Here is a 22,446-nt window from a genome sequence, read left to right as displayed (position 1 = left end):
GAAGCGGCTCCTAGGCTGGAGCAAACTGCAACTTGTGTACAAAGGAAAAGATGCTCGCTCTATGGAAGGCATATGCGAGCTGAATTGCATATGTTAAATTAAAGACATCTGCACTTTGGCAGAATTTGGACAATGACTCACTTATATTTAATTATGTAAAAATTTCAAATGGGGCAAACTCCACTGTAGTGACTCACATTAGTGCTACCACATGATCTTCTGATAACTACCTCAGTATATAACTCATGTCTCTGCCACACAGAGTTTCTACAGAGAGAATGACATATTACCTGACTAGCATTAAAAGGACTCCATGTTCCCAGCAATGACTGGTACATTAAGTAATGCTTCAAAAAGTAGCACACAGCACACGGAGGGCTTTTTTTCTCCCTTGACACAAAACTACATATCCTCTAATGACAATAATTCACTGTCATTCAAAAATCAATTTTCTGTTTGCGTTTTATTTCCTTAAATTTATATAGTTGTGCGGAAAGATTCCAGAAGTAGAAACTTACATCATTTCCTTTCCCCAAGAAGAATTATGTTGCTGCAGACCTCCTCACACTCCAGCCCAACACACTCCCTGCCCAGTCCTGGAGGTGGCTGCATGTACGTGGGCAACAAATACACCTACAGCACTTTCAGACACAGAAATTTCTGCCTTCATCTGGCTGTGAGGCTACCATGAAGCTTCTCATGGCTTCAGGACCACCCTTGGGCTTTCCCCTATACAACCAACATATGTTATTTTGCTTGACTTAGGTGTAGATGATCAGAATGGACTGGCTATTCATCCTGTGTCATGTTAGCAGCACTGATCACCTTGAACTACCCACTGCAAAGAAAAGCTATCCTATACTTTTTGCTTCAGATTTTCAATAGTAGCAAACACCTTACTTCGACATTCTTCAGAAAAGACTGGGTTCCTTGCTGATCTGTATCAGATCCCTTTGCTGATCTCCAATAATCACTGCATTTGTATCCCAAAGTACCACTCCATCACACTTTCATTAAGAGTGCAAAAAATGATGTTAACCACGAGGCTGTTCTGACACTACCTCCAACCTTACTGCATGAGTTGACACAACCCTTAAGTAACAAAGGGATACACAAAAGGCATTTCCACAATAGAAAAAATGTCTCAGTGTGACAAATGTAGCCTTTGTAAATGCTACATATTGACTATGAGTGTGGATGAGAAGTATGATGATTGAGTGCAGAGAAGACAGTACTCTAAATTGTGCAATTAGTTATATTTGTTTGTGGAATGTTTTGGCAGTACAGTTACAGGCCACTGATGGACTAGGGCTCCAAAATGACAGCTTTCCAAAAGAACTCAAACAGCTCAGAAAGCCACTATACCTTTTGAGCAACTACTTTAGAAGGATAATGAGAAATGATCTCAAGTAGCCTTTGTATGGCTTAAGTGTGAAGCTAGGCACTGAAGTGCAAGCACAGTGTGAGCAGCAAGAAACAGCAAGTGCAGGGAGCCCTGAGGGAATGCCTCAGGCCAGAGCAGTGCCAGAGGGGATGGGAGCCAAACTTGGCCTCAGAGAGATGGGGCTGGTAGGAAGAGGCTGAAGGCACTGGGACCACGTGTGTAATGAGCTGGATCAAAGAGCAATGAACAGAGGATCCATAATATGTTCCTTTTTCTTTCTTCACTTCTACCAAAGTAAAAAAGACATCCTGGTTATTCTACAGTCTTCCACTTCATCTCTCACTTATTCTCTTTCTACGGGCACATTTTACCTTTTTTTTTTCTTTTTTTTTCCTCAGGGTTCACATAAAAGTTAGTTTCAAAATTGGAACCCACATTAAAGTCTACCATAACACTCATTCCTGAGTGTAGAGGTAAACTGCCCAAAATGTGATAACAACATGGGTGTTGGGTGATGATCTGGTCATAATATAGACATATCAGAGCACACAGGAGTTCATATCATCCCTGGTATCACCTCAGGGATCCACACCAGTCACAACTGGGGAGGAGAGGTATAAGACATCCTGCCCCGTTGGCTCCACACTTACTCAATTTGTACATTTAGTGCCACTGGGAACCAGGAAAGATACCCTGATATGCCACTCCAAGGTGTTGACTGGAACATATCATGGTTATCCTGACTCTCCTTCCAAAGAACAACTTAGGTCCTCTGGAACATGTTATCAACCATAGTAAAACTTGCCACTGACATATGAATCGTACATTAATAAACATGAATAAGCAAATAAGTAGAGAGTCAAGGTAGGACCTGCGCCTAAGGCTTTATTTATTCAGGATACCTCTAGGCCAGACTCTGTTGCCTTTTGGACACACCACTACAATGCCTTCCAGCTAATTCAGGCCAATGTTCAAAACAACAGTTTTGTTAACAGAAATACTCCAGAAAATACCAGAAGTTTCAAGGTTGCAAACAAGATTTACTTAATTGCAAGCTAAAGTTCAACTTGAGGAAAGTATTTCCTTTGACTACAAGTAGGAATAATATAAGAGTATCTTATCCAGTAAGCGAAGAAAGATGGTGTCACATGACTTTTTACCCTAGATGCTATTTAAAGAGGACGCTTAATTCACAGCTGGACTCTTACAAATTATTTACCATTGCAGAATGATATTGGATATACAACTCCAGGCAGAATCACAGAGAGCAGCATTGTACGTACACAGAGCTAAGCTTCACATTCAGTTGCACCAGTTCCAGCTGACTGCAAGCATCTCTACAGTAAATACCCAGGCCAAAACACCTCTTCGAAATTCATTAGCAAGCACAGCAAACAGCAGTCCTGAAAATAGCATCATTCCATTCAGTGGAATGAAACCAACCCTACAATATTCTATGTTCAAAGAAGGAAGGGTAATCCTCTTCTAAACCTAGCTTCTTATGAACCTGAATCCAATCACACATTCCCTTTGTAACAGCCATCTCTATCGCTGCTGTTCTACAAAACTTACATTGAATCATGACCACCTTAAAGGTCGAGAATGGTATTTCAATAAATAGAGAAACATTTCCTTAAATCACTTGTATTCCTCTTGCTGCAGTCATTTTGGCTCTCATCTCTTGGTCTTGCTTAGCTCCCTTTCATATGAATGTCAAATTTTGCATTTGCTGTGTGCTGTCATCTAGGCTCCTGCTTCAAAACAGTTTGTTTTTCCCTCAGTTGGTGCACCAGATTAGCATCCCCCTCTCCCCCCAGAACAGAATGCAATTAAAGATCATGGGAAAACAACACACACACAAATCATAAAGTTAGAGAATTTCAGGTTTAGTTCTGCTTTCCAATATTACATGCTCCGCTTCACTTCTATATATAAGATAAATATAAATGGCTTTGGTCACTGAATATCTATTAACTCCTCGTGAATCAAATCTCAATGAGGCACTGAGATGACAGCAACATCCACGGCAACTTAAGAGAAAGAGCCTATGCTCTTAAGAGAAAGAGCAGCATCCCATCCAATTCACAGAAAATGAAGCCTTTTGTCCAAATATTTCTCTCTTCACCCTATCATCACTAAACTCTTACTACTCTGCAACTATGTTCCATAAACCAGAACTACCCCTATGTTTACGATGTACAGGAAAATGTTTCAAGACCCAGATGAAATTTAAATCTGAGAAGCCTGCCAGGATGATCATCTTGATATCCTCAAAGAAGAAGAACCACTTGGCTCTGCAAAGGTCAGGGCTGGAGGTAGCAGTGGTACAACCACCTTACAGCTGAGGTTCACTTTTGTACAGTCCCACTTCAGGTTTTCTGATGGTAGGATGGAAGCATCTGAGATATTACTTTGGCTGTGGGGCCAGTGTCACCAGAACAGAAGTTAACTGCTTCTTAGCTATTATAAAAGCAGAGCAAACCAAAACACTCAATCTGCTTCTACAGCATGGATAAAGATATCAAATTTCCATTTTTCATCTCAAAGAGTAAACAAGATGTAACTGCCAATTGCAAGAGCCTCCTGGAGGTGGATTCTGGAAAGGAAAAACCCACCAGGTGATCTCTTACTGTGAAGGCAGGCAGCAGCTGGAATGAAGCTCAGGACTCCACACCCCAAGGTCTACCACGGCTAAATCAGATTCCAGTCTGTCTCCTTGTTTAAGAGGAAAGAGAAAGGAACAGAGGTTCCTGATAAAGAAGATATCTATGCCAAATCATTTGACACACAGCATTACACGGGCAGAATTCATAACTTATCTAATCTGTGAAGACTGTGGTGGATCTCTAAAAATAAACCCAGATGTTGTGTTACATCCTTAGCCACAAAATTCCTCCCTCTCCCTCATATAGGGAAGAAAATAGATATTCACCTTTACTGATGTTCTACTGTAATTACTTTTTATGGTCAACCTCCTCCATTATTTAGAGGATCGCAATAGAATAAATAGAAAAATGAAGTCTAGCCCAATTATTCTGCATTGTAATCTAAATTAAGCTAATACAAATTTGTTTACATATCTCAGTGGAGTTATGCAGTTTCAAAAGCTACTTGCTGAACTTGAACATATCTCCTGATGCTATATTACCCACTGTATGCAGTAAAATATATTCTAACGCAATACAATAAAACTGAAAAACCAATAAATGTTCCTATTTATTGAGAAATTGGACAAAAAATAGCTTATTGTCAGTTTTTAAAGACTGAAAATCAATAGATGATGAAAGGTTTTATTTTTTGTTACTATTAGACTGTTGACTCTAGCAATAAGAGACATGGATTAGAACTGGGGGAGTAAAGAACTGGTGAGATATACAGTTTGGAACTTCTTGGGTTTTTTAGATGCTGAATTTTCAGTATTTGTGCAGTAGCAGCCATCTCAGTACAACTGCTATTGAATGTCTCCTCCATTTTGTTGATAAAGCCAATTTTAAGTACCTTCCTGCATTTAAGAGCATTTGTAAATCAAGGAGGCTCTTGAACAGATTCTCCTAAGGAGCATAAATAAAGGAGATCCAACTCTCACTTTCATTCACATTCTGCCAATCTAAAAAGTCCTCAACCAACAGAATGAACCACAGCAATTTCCAAAAAGAAAGGAAGAGGAATTCTTTCTATTCCAGATATTGCAGAAGTCTTCACATTGCACTAGAACAAGCTGTGATAAGCTTGCTTACTAAAGTACAATGACTGCAGTGATGGAAAAGCTTCAAGCTATATGCCTTTCCCATGTATGTATTTTCTAAGTCTCATGTGAATTGAATCCACTCCGATAAGCTGCTGAGTGGGTTCCCTATGTCTGGCCCCAGCACCATGCAGGCTTCACTTAACAACAAACACTGCCAATGCTGGATGAAAATGAAGTTAAAATGGCTGTTCAATCTGCAAAGACCTTAAGCTCCCATGTGTTTTTTTTCTTGTTGTCCTTCTTCACATGTATAAAGTTTTCAGCGCCAGAGCTGTGACTGCAGAGATCCTATGCAAGTCTCCCATCTGCAGTTGGATAAGGTTTATCCAGTATAGAGAGGTAGAGGTCTAGAAAACAGAGATTTTAAAGTACCTCCTTTTCCAGTAGAATTTATTCATGGGAGTCAGTTTAAAACCTGTGGGTTTTTTGTTGTTGTTGTTGTTTTTGTTTGGGTTTTTTTGTTTGTTTTTTGTATTCATTAAACCAAAACCCACACAGCTATGTAGAAGTTGGAAAGGCATTCTTGTTCAGCAGTGCAAAAAAACTGAAATGAAATAGAAAAAAAAAAAAAAAAGCAATGGTAAAAATCATTGATATAAACAGAAACACAACACCCAGGGTCCTTAGTGATCTATACCAACACTCTTCTAAGTGTACCAGTAGGTATGGCCATTACGAAGGACCCAAATATAGGCGTTCTGCACTACGTTTCTAAGCTCTGGAACAGCTCTCAAAAGGATGCCAATTATAATAAGGAATTGAGGCTGCTTTGGGATTTATATTCCCGGTAGAGCAGCTGAAATCTTGCTAGACTGGAGGTAAGTAGAAAAAGACTATACTGCTTTCAGATACACAGGTGCATATCCAGCATGCCCCTCATAACAGCAGTCAGTGTGAAAGAGAACCAGCAGAGCTGTCAGGTGTGCTTGCACTCAAGCACAACTGTGCAGCACCTGACCTTATAAGCGCACAGAGGTGTGCAGCTGTAAGCCTATGGAAAAAAAAAATGGTGTCCCTAGACACCGAACAAGACGACAGTGTGCAGAAATGGACATCCTGTTGCTGGTCCCATTCCTGCATTTCTCTGATGTAACTCATTTGCTTCAAACTGAGGGCAACACAGATATCAGTCATTTCTACATCATGGTTTCTTCTGTTTTTCCAGGTAGAAAGCTAGCTGTTTCTAAAAAGGGGACTGTTACCAGATATGCATAATCACATACCAAAAAAGATTCATGTTGTTCCTGTAAGCTTTTGCTTATGTACTCCATGGAAAATAACTTTGATGAAGTAACTTGCCCAGAGCACTGCTTGTCTGGAAGATTTCTATAATTTAACTGCAGTTCTGTAAATAATTTGGTGATAGACAGGCCATCAGCATAATTTGGTGCTAGACCCATGTAACATTAAGAAAATGGCCAGCAGGTCACAAATTAAATCTGTACTGAACCCTAGTACATGCATTAAAAACATTAAATTAAAACATTAAAAACAGCCCAAGTACATTCTTTTTGGAATCTGCTCATTCAATCTAGAGGAAAACACTGAGTTTTGCTTTGGAAATGAACACAAATTCCATGTTGCTTTTCACTGAGAAAAAGAGCAGTCACATATGTTGCACCTACAGACTTCAATAAAGATGTGCAGTATTTTTGCACAATATCCCTAATTACTGCTACAGCATAATTACGTATGGTAGCATTTTTACTATAACTGAACTATCAGTAAGTTTCACCAAATTCTCACAGTTCTCCTTTTTTTTTTTTTCCTTGTAATAGAGCAAATACTATTATTGCCCTGATTTTTAGTCAAGCCTTAACTGAGACTGCGAGATAAGAAGTACAAAATTGTATGCATGGTACATTGCACCTTTAATCATCTACCTACCTGAAATACTCAAGTAAGTAAATGTTCTAACTGCAGGCTTAAAACAAATGAGATTTGTGGCACATGACTGTGTCCACATTACTTGAAAATTTGTGTTCACAGCCCCTGTAGCACTTCAGCCACAGGCAGACCATAGAGAGTCCAAGTTAGCAGTGGAGCCAAGAGAAGGTCTGAGATTAGCATTTTGCAGCTGAAAAAAAAGAGGAGAAACAACAACCTCAGGATGCTTCTCATGTCATCCGTGTCGGGATGACCATTTTTTCCCATCAGAAATATCCCCAATCAGCGTTTCCCCCCAGCATGATCAGATTGCAAATCAAGATACGTTCACCATGGCTGCTGGAAGCCTCCTATGCTTTTTGATGAGAATGAGAAGAAAATGGAAGGGAAAAAATATACAAAACAAGGCAATAAAGCTCTACTGGAAAAACGCCACAAGAAGCAGACACATTTTTACTTCTTTTTCAACTGAAAAACGGAGAAGGAGGTGAAGTAGTTGGGTTAAAAGCCTGCAAAAAGTAGAATTAAAACCCCTCACCAGGTATTGTTGCAAGAACCCCCAGATAAGCATCTTAAATCAGGGTAAATTACACACCTCATGCTGGTGACTCGGTCATGGGAAATTATGAAGCTACGTGATGTCTCATTTGTTGTGCTGAAAACAAATGTAAATAAATTACTGAGAGAATCTCATTTACATTTAGAAATTCATCCCGATGCATGACATGACTGCTGATTTTCTTTTAAATGACACTTTGAGAAGAAGTGCCACTATTAAAAACAGATCATAACCACCTCAGCCAGAGTCTGTGTGTGTGTGTGTGTGTGCGTGTGTGTGTCTGTAAGTGCATGAGTGTGTAAAAGTAGCTCTTCTCAGGAGATCTTTTGCATCATTGGAAAAAAGGTTTCCTTTTACTGTCTGACAACCAAAATGGTGGTATCAGAAGACAGAAACATCAATCTGTGTTCTTCCGTGTCTTTTTGCCCCCCTCTAGAGAGAGAAATAGAAACATGTAATGGATCGACTCCTGCCAGTTCAACAGAAATTGCAAATATTAAAATCACAGTGACAAAAAGTATGGCAAGTCTGTCCATCATACAATAAAACTTCTCCTTACATACACTCACAAAGAGCATTTTGCTCAGCTTTTATCTCCTCTCTCCAAGCCTCACATTTTAAGCTGTCACTAAAACAATTGAAAAGGATATCCAGGAAGCTGTAAGATGGACAGAAAGCTTAAACATGGTTAGCTAAGCAGCATACATGCAGGCAAATATCCAAATGCTTAGGACCTGTCATTCTCCATCCCGTGTGGGAAGGCTGTGAAGAGACGGACTTGTTCGTATCATGATTGCTCTTATTATTACAACAGTGAAAACACTGCATACTAATGGACGCGTTTTCAGAAAGGCTGTGTGATGGCTTTTTAGACTCTGTGCTTGGCTGTCTGGGCTACAGGCTCCCATACCTCCAATCCCTTCCCTTGCTTCCCAAACAGAATCCTAAAAAAAAGTTTCTAACATGAAGGCGAAATAAAACATATTTCCAAATGGGGACATTACAGTGTTCTACAACCCCACATACGGCAGCATATTTACATAAGCCTGCATAGGTCAGAGAGTTTATTTGTTAAGGGACAAATAAGCAGGCCATGAAATAATTATTTTTCATTGTGCCCTGCCAAACCTATCCAGCCAAAGGCTAAATTGAGCTGCTATTGTGATTATTTGAACTGTGGAGCCAAAAGTCTTCACTGCAAAGCATCCCAGCTGTCCTAAATTTTATTCTGATGGCTAGTTTTCACGCTAGCTTGAAACTTGCCAAAAATGCTCCACAAAATAGGCAGGCGGAAGGCTTGCTTTATCCAGACCTACATCAATTACGGATTTAGAGCTGTTCTGAGAACTTGATTATTAACAAATCACTTCCTGACACTGTTATCATAAGATTCTCATATGCAAATAGCAAGCTGCTCATATGTACACAGCTAGCAGAAGAAATTAATATAAAGATTCTCAGATTTATTTATGGATATTTCCTATTGTGCGTTACAGTAAATTTCACCTTTAAAAAATTCAAAGACATGGGAGAAATCCAGCCACAGATCTGACATACAGTGGCATAGAAAGGCAAAGGCCGTACGTGCTCAATGTGCCCTCTCTACAGAGGTGGGCCTGCCAGTGTCTTCCAGCATAAAAGGAAGCAAAGCAAAGCCACTACAGTAGTTCTCAAGCTTCAAATTTTGCCAGCACACCAAGGAATAGGTAGGATTATCCCGAAAACAGAGCTCAGCTCAATAGCTTGGGAGGATATTTCATACTTTAAACAAGGTGGATAGAAGAGAAGGAAGAGCAACAAATATTTTTTAAACCTCATGCTTCAAAGATTAAATTAATCCCAAATAATGAAAGATTAGGACAAGACCATGTAGAGAGAAGATTATCCCATGTCTCATGTCTGCCCATTGTGAGGTTCTTACGACTTTTCTTGAGGCATCTAGGACTGCTCATGGCTCTAGACGGAACACGAGGTTAGAAGGATCAGAGGAATAATTTGTTTCATACTTTCTACATTTCTGTTTAAATAACTAAGACACAAACTAAAGAAAGGAAGCTAATTTTTATGAAGGGAGGAGGCATAAGTGACATGTCCATCACTTGGAATCAGGCTGTACATACAGCAATTCTGATGAGGCAAGTGCATCTCACTGCCACTGCCCTCCTTCTCCTCAACACCTCCTTTCCTTTTTTTTTTATATTGTTCGTAATTTCACTGTGATATCCTCCAGGCAGCAACCACTCCACATTTACACATGAATTAGAACAACACCTAGCACAACAGCATACCAGTCCTGATTGGACCTGGACCGCTCCTGGGAGTGCTACTGGGAATGCTGCTATAAAAAGAGCTCATAAATGTATATAGTACAGCACAGTAACACACACACATACCTTTTATCACAGTTAACATTGCTGGAGTGTTAACTCTCTCTGTTCCCAATAAAGCTGCAGTTGGTTTTGTGTATTCCTAAGCTCCAAGATGGCTGCAGGATATGTAAGTAAGATCCAAGACACCTTCACCAGCATAATCTGTGGGGTTTACTATGCATGTCTGTATTTAATATATAATAAAATGACAGAAATATTATGGAGTCTCATTACAGATGCAGAGGCATAAGGGTGAATTTTGGTTAAGATTTACATGATCTAACTATGAACTGAGGACGTTCACAATGAGGAATCAAAGGAACCCCACACTGGCGTCAGCCACATCTATATGCACTGGTTACAGACCCAGTGTGTCCTAACACGCTTAGCCCAAATTCCCATTTAATTTCCATCCTTCTCTGGGAGAAGCTTTTGACCTTTGTGCTCATATTTTAATATATTCTGTAATTTGAAATTTTGCATGTAATAAAGCAGTTATTTTCTTTTTCTTCAGATATTAACAACTCCAATAGATAATGTTAAGTTACTCCAGTCATTTTACTTTTAACTGAAAATACAGTAAATAAATTTGAAAACCTTTATCTACATTATTTCATATTTCCATTTTTCGTAACAATTCTGACACAAATAATTTTGTAGGATTTTTTTTTTCCCTAAAGGACCAGTGTGGTTTATACAGATCAAAAGGGAAAGGGAGAGGGTGCAGGCAAGTTGGCAAATCAATGATTTGATGGCCAAAATGTAATATATATGTATGTATATTTTCTTAGAGTAGGATGGCCACATAACTAGACCTGTATTCTATGTTTGCATGGCAACAAAAGTCTACCTTAAACATGTATCATACAGTTTGCAGATAGATTATTTCATCCCTCTATAAAGAAAAGAAAATATACGAATAACTTTTCTTGACTATCAGTTGATGAACATCATATTTATTAGACCAAATATAGCACACAAACTCTGGGGAAAATCCAGGTTATTTTTCTCTGAATCCTCACAGGTTTTTAGCTTTACAGACCTTCACATGCTTTCCCATAAAACCTTGCACTCATCACAAGTTGTGCTCATGACATAAATATGTTGAGTTTTGCCCCTTGGAAACATGACCCTCCTTTTTGGACATTCTCAGTCTGAACCCTTCAGCCTCTCTGTGGACTTCCTGCACCTTGTGCCCCAATCCTCTTCTCTTCTGCCCAATGCACCTACAGCCTCAACCAAAGCAAACTCCAAACAATGCCATACTCCTGCTTCAGAGGAAAGATCACTCAGAAGTGATTTCCTTATTTCTACAAAGATAGTAAGATGCAGTGATCTATGTAGAAGAGGCTATTGACAATGCTGCCCGCACTTGGTCATAGTCAGATATGTGAGAAGGTCCAATGAAATCTCATTAAGTACTAATACAAATGACAGAGCTTAAAGAATACAGTTAGCTCCTAATTAAACAGCCCATAAATCTGTTCAGAACTAGCAGAATTTATCGCTAGAACAGAAATCTCAAGACCTCTCACAGACACTCATTTCAACAGACCTGTAGTCCACTGAACAAAAAAACTCTTGCTTACACACGAGGTACTTCAGCAACCTAAGTACTATTAAAAGATGACTATGCACTGAGCTTTCCTGAAATTGTATAACATTTGCATGGTATAACACATACTCTTACTTGTTCACTGCAGTCTGATTCAAAGTGCTATAAATATGTTTGCCCTTTCTGCTAAGCCTGCCTTAGGGATTAGCAACCCCCCAAAAGTTCAGTTGAATATTAACTGCATTAACTTTGTAGACTGTAACATACTGTTACACTCAAACAGCCTACGGTGCAGTATGGATGACTTGCTTAATAAAAAATGTTTTCATGCAAATCCCTGTTGCTAGAAAAAAAATCTCTGTCAAAGGGGATGACCTCTTCCATTTAACTCCATAAAGAAAAAAAAAATACAAGGAAGATCTTTACATTGATGGCCAGAGAAACACTCCTCATTTTGTCTGTCAGAACAGATGGACTTTCCATGGCAACACATCTGCACTCTATGTTAGGAGTTAAGTCAGTTCACCACAAAAACCTGAAACCATGAAATAAGGGTGGAAACGTGACATCTACTGCAGTAGCATTAATTAAAAAATAAAATAAGAATAAAAAATAAAACAACAACAATGACAACAACAAAAACAACTAGAAAAGAAGAGTGATGGTTTGCTTACGTATCTTCTTAAGTAGTGCTTTACATGCTGACTCTCATAAAAAGTACATGTGCTGAAAGATTTTCAAGTGTGGAGTTTCACAGCAGTGAAGAGAAATAAAAGGAACAGGAAATATTTAAAACTTTGAAAAGGGAAAGTGGATGGGAGTGTAAAAGGAAGCTGACTTGATAGCTAATGCCAGAAGTCAAGGAAGAACAGGTTCTTAAACCTCACAGGTGGAGAGGTAACTGACAGTATCTGATAAAAAGAAGAAGAAAGTAAAGCAGAAAGAGGAAAATGAGAATGGCTGGAACAAGTTTCTGAAGGTTATATAGAATAAAGTAGTAGCAGTAAAGTTGTTTGAGGTATCCAATAACTTGTTAAAATAATTCTAAAGACTAAAAAAATGCAGTAAGACAAAAATATGGAATGCTATCTACTGAAAATAGAAATAGGAAAAAAATAGAAACAATATATTTTCTGAATTTCATTAAAACAAAAAGATGAAACTTTCACTGTGTTGCTGTTAGAAAACAGAGCAACTCTCAAAAAGACCTTGACACCCCAAGCCACAATGGAATTCTTCTCATTCAGTCTTAAAGAATCACGTATGTTTCAATTTGTAAAAATGCACCCTCCCAGACAAAGAGCTTTGGGTGTAACTGGAAACAAAAATGTAAAGAATTAGAAAACATCATATTTCTTCATAATACTGTAGACTTGCATGCTTCTGCCATTCACCATCAACATTACGCTGTCTAGAAATGGAGACCAACAATGGATGTTGACAATTATGAAAGAACTTAAACCACAGGGAGTCCCCAGACCACTATGTTACCTGGAATTAAAGCTTTAGAGGAAAAGAGAAACATTTTGCTCCCTGCAATCCCCCCTCTCCCACCCTCCACAACATGCACACCACACACCTGCTACCCACCGGCCAGATGGAAATGAAGTCTCCTGAATCAGATCTTGGATTTTCAAGCTCAGCTTGAGTTCAATTGGATTTCGAGACATCAAAATATATTATTATTTCACAGATAAAAACTACATTGTTGTCCAAGATCTTCTAGTTTCAACATTGTTTGCACATTTACATATACGGTAAAGTAGGATTATTGCTCCTGATTTACTAATACAAATAAATAAAATGAAGCTTTGAAACATTTGATTACATGCACACATTTGATGCATGAAAAAATAGACAAAAAGTTGATTTTATATCATCAACATGCTAAACAGTACTGGAAATTTAACCTGTAGTTACTAGCACTGATTTTAAAAAGTCTATAAAGCCAATTTTAGCATTCCAAACTGACTTAAAAACTGTAGGAACTGGCCCTTAATGCACAGGTATCATGAAATATTAACATGGGTTAAGAAAATACTGGAAAGCATTATATTCCCAGAGAATTTGCTAGGCTTGCATAATGTACCATTTAGCTTCAATAAGGTTTTTTCAGTTAAGAGACCTCTAGCCTGCTCCTAAGAAGGAGCTCTCTCTCCCTCTGCACCAGCAGCACAGCTCTCCTGAGTTTCCATTGCTTTCATTTCAGTAGGCTTCTTGCCCACTGGTAAAGTCACATGTTTAATAGGGACCAGTCTCTGAACAAGGCTTTCTCTACTTTCTCCATTGGCCCTGAAATCAATCAGAGGCTTCGAGGGGGCTTCGAAGTGGTCGGCCAGCAGTGGGATATTTTCCGCAAAGGCTGTGGACAACAGGAAGCTGCTCCTGGTAGTATGCAGCCAGGGTTGGTACCTGGCAAGCTTTGAGGCACAGAAATGCGAGTCCTGCTTGCTTGGCCAGCCTTGGACTGACCTTTAGTCATCACAGAGAACAGGAGTTTTGTTAGTGAACACAGAGTTCTGGTCTACACATTTTTGAATTGATTATTTTATTGATGTAAAGTGCCCAGGTGCCCTCATGACAGTTACTAATATAGATTTTGAAAATAAAATTAATTAAGAGCCAGTCTGGACCACCTTTACTGTCATCATGTAGTACCCTTTTCTACAAGTAACAATGCTATCAACGAGCAAGCACAAGTCTGTGGAGTATTTCATTACATCTCAAAGCACTTTGCTAAGGGAGGTCAAGATCATCGTCACCTACCTATGTGCACACACAGCACCCCCTCCTCCCCCCAACTCTCCCCTCTTCTCTCCTACCTTCCAAAAGGGAAATTGGAGTTTGGAAAATTCAGGTGACACCAGTTTGTGCAGGCGTGTTGTGCCAGCGGCTGCACTGGGCTCTGTCTCACCCGACCACGCGAGAGCAAGGCACGGTGCGGTTCCGAGCAGGAGCAGAGCTGCCTGGCACACAGGCTAATCTGAATTACACTCATCCAGCCCTTGAAATGGTTCCTCATTAGCTGTGGGTTAATGGAGTCCCAGTGAGTAGTGTTATTTTCATCCTCTGCCTACTGAACACAAAATTCATTTGCAAATATCCTGTAAAATACTGCAAAGCAAGCCAAAGAGATATGACAACATAAGAGGCATACTATTTATGGAATGCACTTACCATCATTTAGAAAAGGAAGCTGACATGAGCAACAGCCTAAATTTAGCAGCACATTTAGTTTTTATTCACTAGTCACAATGACAACATTTCAGAAGAATACTGCACACCTTGTGCACCAAAAGGCTCCGCTGAAATCAAGACAGACTTTGATCTGAAAGGAATTCAGGATCTGTTCCTTAATGAATCCAACACTGAGTTAAATTAAGGCAATCACCATCTTGACTTTCTATTCCAAGTAGATATAAAATTACATTGATTGCAGGAAATGGTGGCATTCAAACAATATTGCGATGGCCAAAGCCTGAAAGCTAAATTCATTGTCGAGCTAAACTAGGCTTTCAGAGGGTACCATTTGATTTGAGGGAAAAAAAAAAAGCATCTACAAACCACATATTTTCAATTAATAGTTTAAAAGGCACAGAATAAGAAAGGAAAAACAGTGGTCAATAAGCCACGTGCCCTTCAAACAAGCAAAGTCTGTGCATACGGATGTATATTCTGTGTATATACATAGGTGGACATGCCCATCTGTTTTTGCTGATTTGTTTTTTTTTAAGAGAAGCTGTACAATAAAGACCACATTAGAGATTCAGAGAGATACAACGTATTTTGCACCAGTCTGAGAATGTTTTATATCCACGCTATCTTTAATGCAAAAGTAATTTCAGATCAACAGCATTCAAAGTTAAATCTAGTTCTCTTGAAAATTCAGAAAAAAAGAATTAATTCTAAGCCTTACCTTTTGCACCTTAAAGACTTTTGGCCATGACTTACCTGTATAAATAGAAAGAACTAATTTACTACAGAAATGCCCATGGGCAAACATGTTCTGGCTAATGAAGTGTTCAGCTTTTGCATGATTAACCAGCTGGTGGGGGTGGTGTAAAAATCACAGGGCATAAAATAATAAGAAAAATTGATTAGCAGTTCTCTTTAAAAGAACTCTGAAACATTTCCTTCTTTTTGCTCAGCAGTTTGGAAAGTGGCTGTATAGAAAGACAGACTCGAATTACTTACCGAGGAGACAGGCAGAAGCTGCACCAGGCACTCACTCCTTCAAGCCTTAAATTGCAGAGATGTTGAAGAGAAAAGCAAGATACCAAACAGCACTACGGCTGGATTACTTACACAACAGGTCTTGTCACTTGTCATACAGGCAATTTTCTACTCAATTGCAAAAGACATTATATAAAGTTAAAAACTCTGACTATGCTTTGAGTCAGTTCAGTTTCTTTCCGGGCTCTCTGTTCTTGAGCATCCTCGCTAGCTACAAGTACTCTTGTGAGCCAGTTTAAGAAGCACCTCCATGTAAGCTGAGGTGTTCATAAGCTACTCAGAAACAATACACATATTTATGTGCTACTATGTAAAGAAGATGGGTTTTGCACTCTCCAGGACAAAAACCCCTTATCTTTTCCATTCTCTTAAAGGGGACAAGGGGTTACAAGCTCACATGCTCTACCCTCAAAATAAGTTCTAATTAGTATACAAAAACTTCACAGACAGGTCACAAAAATAAATTTATCATTAACTATCCGCTAACCCAAGTCAGGTTATCCTGAAGCAGTTTAACTTCATACACATTTGCCTTACATCTCTTTACCCCGAGCACAGCTGGCATGTAACACTCCCTTTAAGAATGAAACACACATATTTTTATGGCATGGTATTACTACAAAAGTATCAAACAGCTTCTTAGCATCTTACTCACCAGTAATAAGATGCTACAAAAAGATAAGCTACTGATTATTTTCAGTAGGTCATACTAACAATCATTTTAACCTTCTACTTCTATGGAGAATGCATGTTTCACATCTATTTATGGACTGTTAAAAACTGGTTTACAGCTAGCTGTGTACTGTGGGAAAAGTGAATAAAGGATCCCTATCTCCTGGATCTGCAGTGTGCTCCAGCATTGTGGATGCAGCTGTGACATCATGAGCTGGGGAACTACACTGACTTCCTTTGGCACTACTCAAGCATCCATGGATGATCTCTAACCTCAACCAGATATTGCCTTCAGGAGCTTCTCCTCCTTAGAGTGCGTGATGGTAAATATCTACCTTCATATGCCCAGGTACCTGGTATGGGTCCAGATCCTCACATCATGCTGCTACATCATGCATACCGCGACTCAAGCTATTCATTTACACCACATGGTTCTCTGTGCAGAGAATCAACTTTGTCTGAAATTAGAGTTGCTGTGAGAAGAACCAAAACTGAACTATAAGCCCTTTTTCTTTCTTTTCATGACTCCTCCATTTATCTCAATTAACACTTTTTATGGAAGAAACGCACTAACTACACCAAAGGAGAGCTGATTCTGGGCTGGTTCCCTACAGGAGCCAGGAAGGTTATCCTGAGAACTGATCTTTCACACAAACACTATATGCTCCAGTTCGCCCAAAGGCTCACACCAATGACTCGGCCAGGCTTGCAGAGATCAAATAGCTGCACAAGCACTCCGCAGAGGTCTGCCTTTCTTATCACGTCAATTCGAGAATGCTTGTCAGTAACTTCACAGTCAGATGAGACTTTGGCATCAAAGAAGTTTTTGCATATTTTTAAGGCTTTGCTGGATAGGTGGATCTATCCGCACTTGCATGGTTCTTGCTTTTGAGCCTCCCCTAACCTTTTGGAAACATTTCTACATATTAACACTTAGGAAAGTGGGTACAGAGCTGACACAAACAAACAAAAATAGAGGAAAACTGATAACACTGGTATGAAGTGACATTGCTCTCAGCACATAAGTTTGGAAAGTGCTATCTCCAGACAGAATTCACAATAAAGTATAAGCTTCTAGTTAGGTGAGGAGTGGTGTTAAATTCTAATTGATTTTCATTTCTATGGTCATATTTGTATCATTAGCAATTTCTCAAGTGTCAGTGTTCCTAACTCTCATCTGCTGCGACTCATACAGCACTGGGTCTTCTAAATCTTATTTCCTGCAATTTTCAAATATGGATACACCTAACATGACCACAGTGATTTACTGATTGCATTCCTCGTTAAAAAACAATGTTGTTTGTACTCAAAATCTTACTTTAATTGTCTGTTTATCTACTTGTAAGCAATTTGGAACAGACCCACGTTGAGTTGTGTGCTCTGCAGAGGGGTCAAGCACAAAATCTTGCTGCAGGCCTCAGGTTTAACTTCCAATACCATGCCTACACAAAGGTATTTTGGTGCCTAATTCCACTTATATCAGCTCTTAGCAAAATGTGCAGAGAATAAGCACCTTTGAGGGCATGGTATTTTGACATTAACATGAATTCCTCATCAGAATCCAGATCTGTACTTTCAGGAAACAAAGGAGCAGAAACTAGGAAAACCGTTTTGCTTTGTGGCCTCCTTTTGAGTTCCTCTAAAGGTAGCCCATGGTCCCCAGTAGAGGACACAATCACCAAACAGGCTGGTCTAATTAACTGGAGTTTTTCCTACTAATTAGTAACAACAAGAACAGAAAGCAATCAATAGGACACCTTATGCCACTTCTGCTCAAAGTCTGCTTGGCCTACCGCTGGCACAGCCGTATCCTTGAAGCACTTTTGCAGCATTCTTCCTGCCACTCTCCCATGCTACATGAAGTTGTAGCCAGCAGAAGCTTTCCTATTATTCTCAAAACTGATAATCAACATAGTTTACCTATCTGATGCAGTTAAAATTAGGTGTAAATAGTATAACAAGGAGCCACAGAATTTTTTAATAAAATGCTTTGACAACCTGTTAGATTTAAGGCTAATTGCATATATGGTCATGGAATAACAGAGAATTTACCCCATTGCAAAGATGATGAATACAGACTTGTAGATCCTATTCAAGCTCAATGGGAAGCATGCTCTATTGCTTTGTTTTATGTATAGCAATTTATTTCTAATTTCATACTAAAAAAACAACCAACAAATTAAAAAAAAAAAACAAAAAAACTCAGTGATGAATTCTGAAGTTATATCAAGCTCTTTCTGAATAAATTCTGAAGGACAGCTGGAAAGAAAGAAACGTCCTTAAAGAGAGAAATGCAGAAAGCCTGTGCACCACCATTTCCAATACAGAGACCAAACTGTTAAAATTAGTTACCGGAATTTCTCCTCTGCATGACAGTTTCATACAAGTTTTGTTCCAAATGACCACTAACCAACAACAATCTTGACTTTGAAATAATCCACAACTAGTCATGAAGACCTACTTTCTGATCAGATGCATGCAACTCCCTCTCAAAATATCATATACTTGTGATCTTATTTCAAAAAACACACTTCTGTTCCAGTGTCCTGAAAGTAACTGTACAAACACAAAGAACTCAGATGCCCTCTCAACCCCCACTGGAAGTGACAAATGAGTCCTTCTAAAATTGCAGACACACACTGTCAAGTGCAGGTGTTTGTAAACAAGTTTGGAAATGTTTCTAATTATAAACCATAAGAGTTAAAATTAGAAGTCCAATCTGCTAGCTTTAAAAAAAGAACTTCCAAAAAGGGTTCATCCAACTGAGAGCAACGAGTGATGTTCAGTTTAGTCACAAGAGCAGAATTTCTGTGCAGAGAGGCACGCTGCTCTTCATCAAACTTTCTGCTGTTACTGTATACTTCTTTAAAAAAAAAAAAACTCTAAGAATTAGAATTTTAATTGCTGTCATATCATGATAGTGAATATTTGAAGGTGCAATCTAAAAATACCCTGTTCACAGGTCTCCTGCACTTCATATAATTAAAAAGAAAAAAAGAAAAAAAACCTGTTCTCAAGAATTTGGAATATGTCTTGACTGCCAACATCAAAGTTCAGCTTTTCTGGGGAACTTCCCACGCTGACTTTCTGATAACTCCGCTGAAGGGCAACTCCGCTTGAAGGAGCCACAGTTGTCTGGATGAAGTTCTCACTGATAACCTCACTTACTGCAGAAGCTTGCCTCACACCTCCGTGGCATAGCCTGCCAAGGGATGAAACTGGGGAGTGCAAAAGGCATTGGAGGTCTAGAGGTCTGGCTGATGCAGATCTCAGGACGCTGGCACTGAACTGGTGGTATCTCAGCCTTGCTTCCTTCTCTCTGGTGCAAAGGTCAGAAATGCAGCTCTAGGTAGCCACGTACTTTGACCAACACCTCAAGGAGAGGTCAGAAAAAGGCTAACCGTGCAGTTGTTTTACACCCCAGATTAAGTTGGTAATGCACTGTGATGAGGTTGACCAGGTGAAAAGATGGACTTTACCTCTGCAGAAACTTTGGGAGAAAAAAAACAACAACAACAACAAAAAAAACAAACGCTAATATTGCAATCTCCTCAAGCTCCCATATTTCTTAAGGGAAAAATAACAGCACATTGGAGGATGTCAGTACAGCTTTGCTTGATCATATGAGTAAAAATGAAATAATTTCAGAGAAGCTTAACTACAACCTCGCTTTAAGCTTGAACAGAATCCAGCAGTGAGGACCTGTCCCAGCAGGGAGTTGGGACTGCCCAACAGACCTGTCTCTGGCCTCCTTCCCAAATTGCCCAAGAAAATCCTTCTCCAAAGCCAGGACAGAAAGTGAGCTGCCATCATCCCATCGCATTTCACTGAAAGAGCTATTTCATGGAATACCACAGTCCAACTCCTCCTTTTTCCTCCTTTCCATTTCTTAGCAAGATTCCCTTTGTAAAAAACAATTCTGGTTCCCTCATTTTTTCTGGATGGCATTTTACATCTCAACTTCAAACTGAAGGTTTGTTACCTTTCACATGACCTTACTGGTTAGTGTCAGGCTTACAGTTAACAAGTACAATGCTGCCTCAGGATGAAAATAAAAGCATGCATTTACATGGGGAGCTTTGCAATCTGCACTTCCCTTGCTTTAAGCCATGGATATAACCCAGAATTAGTTACCATCTGAAACACCTCCCTCCCCCCTCCCCATGTACACTTGTTTTTGTTTTGTTTGTTATTGGCATAAGGGATGAAGAAGCCCAGTTCTCCATTTTGGTGAAGAGTCCAGAGCAGATGCCAGAGGGTGAGGGCACATCACCCCTGCTCCTGAGAGCAGCTGGTGGTCTCTCTTTTTCTCGCCTTGGGTGACTTGTCCTCCCCTTCCCTGGCTGGTGCAGTGAGAGCTCCCCCTCCTGTCCCAGCCTAACCCATGGTAGGCCGTGCCGTGCTGGAAGACCCCCAGTCAGGAGATCAGTCACAGGCACATCAGTGATTTTGGTGTCCTGTTTGAAACTGGCACCAGAATTAATTTCCCGAGGGTGAAATATGAGAATCTTTCATATTCAACACGGTTATATGTGGACACACACAGATTTGTATGCATACTAACAAACATATACTATATATACTTTGTATATGCATATGTGTATGCACATACGCATACACCATAGCAAACCTTCAATACTAGCAATGTCATTGCTATTTAAATTCAAATTATGTATAAAAACTATTATTTCCCACAAGCCCACCTAACTCACGAAGCATACTGTGTTCAGAAGGATGAATATTTTTCCTAAATGAATAGATATTAGAACTGTGCTTGCAAATTCTAAAAACCTAGGTTTTTCATGAGGTATATGCATATTATAATTAACAATATGTATCTATTTAGGAGAGTCAGCATCCAAGTCTAGATCAGACACACCAATTAGAACATTACAGGTTTTTTGGTGTTGGTTTTTTTCCTAAAACATAAGATAAAAAAAAAAGAAAAGAAAAGAAAACTGTTAGGAAATGCTTAACTGGACTTAAGCATTTGAGTGCTAAAATAGTCTCAGATAGAGATTTACTCCTAATATTTTCTGTGTGACTAAAATGACAGCATGAAGAGCAGCACAAATGCATGTGTCTTCTACCAAAAATAGCTGAAAAATACTATAGAAGAGTGCCTGCTGGGTGGGTTATAAAAGTAAAGTATAATCCATTAACTGCTAATTAGAAGCATCAGAAGCAGGCTTTGCTGCAATAAGAGCTGGCCCCTAAGTAGATGTTTCTGTAACCATTTAAAGGCACAGGGTTTCTCCAGTTGCTGAGAATGGAGCTTGGATGGTTTCAGCATAAAGGCCATGTGAAAAGAGACTGTGGCACTTCGCCATGTTACCCAGCTGTTTTCTAAATATGATGACAGGTGCCATTTTTTCCATTTGATCGTGGAACGTAATACATCTTCAAACAAATTTTCTCCAACTAGCCTGGTGCAGTTACATTTCAGAGATTCAAATATAAGAATGCTTTTTCTCTGACAGACACATATTGCAGAGTCTTTGGCAGATATTTCATTATCTGCTTTTTCCTCAAAGCTGATTTTTATTGTATATATTATTTTACTTTTTATTACTAGTAGGAGGGAAAGAATAAGCACTTGGACAAAGGATTTCATTTTGGAGAAGAGTTTCTTCAGAAAAAAAAAAGAGAAAAAAAGAAAGAAAAAGAAATGCAAGTATTCATAATTAGACTTCATAAATTTGCTTTGCAATAATGAAGGATTCTATTCTTCGTCCTCTGCTTCCTAAAGGATGAGAAGTATCCTCACAATTTCTACCGTTCTTTATCTGACTGACCAAATGGTCAAACCAAACTTTTGCACAACTACTGAAGACTAAAAAGACCTACTGATCCAATTGCGTTTCAAAAGGCCTTAAGGATTTCGGGACAAAAAAAGGCAAAGCCAAGTATCCAAGACAAGAAGTAGCAACTGTGGACATGAGCAACAAAGAGACAATGTCATACAGTGCATGACAGGCTTCAGACCCATGCCACGCTGGATGTGGAGCCAATGCTGCCCCGGCTCAAGTGGCCTTGAAC

The 22,446-nt window shown here is 39.2% G+C and overlaps 1 protein-coding gene across 23 annotated transcripts in view; it reads right to left on the bottom strand.

The window, feature by feature from the left end:
- ESRRG (estrogen related receptor gamma) overlaps positions 1-22,446 on the bottom strand; it is a 384,103-nt gene that overhangs the window by 317,855 nt on the left and 43,802 nt on the right. For 4 of the 23 annotated variants that reach the window (XM_046938786.1, NM_001396735.1, XM_046938777.1 and 1 more), the window contains one exon: positions 7,615-7,674. The exons of 18 other annotated variants lie outside the window; for them this stretch is intronic. In XM_046938786.1, the coding sequence (XP_046794742.1) occupies positions 7,615-7,619 (5 nt within the window). In that variant the 5' untranslated portion in view covers positions 7,620-7,674. Of the gene's footprint in view, positions 1-7,614; positions 7,675-15,418; positions 20,571-22,446 lie in introns of those variants that run through there. One more of the 23 variants, XM_046938783.1, reaches the window with a different exon arrangement.

The sequence above is a fragment of the Gallus gallus genome, chromosome 3 (assembly GCF_016699485.2).
Source record: "Gallus gallus isolate bGalGal1 chromosome 3, bGalGal1.mat.broiler.GRCg7b, whole genome shotgun sequence".
NCBI classification, from domain to species: domain Eukaryota; kingdom Metazoa; phylum Chordata; class Aves; order Galliformes; family Phasianidae; genus Gallus; species Gallus gallus.
This window is presented reverse-complemented; position numbering and strand designations above follow the sequence as displayed.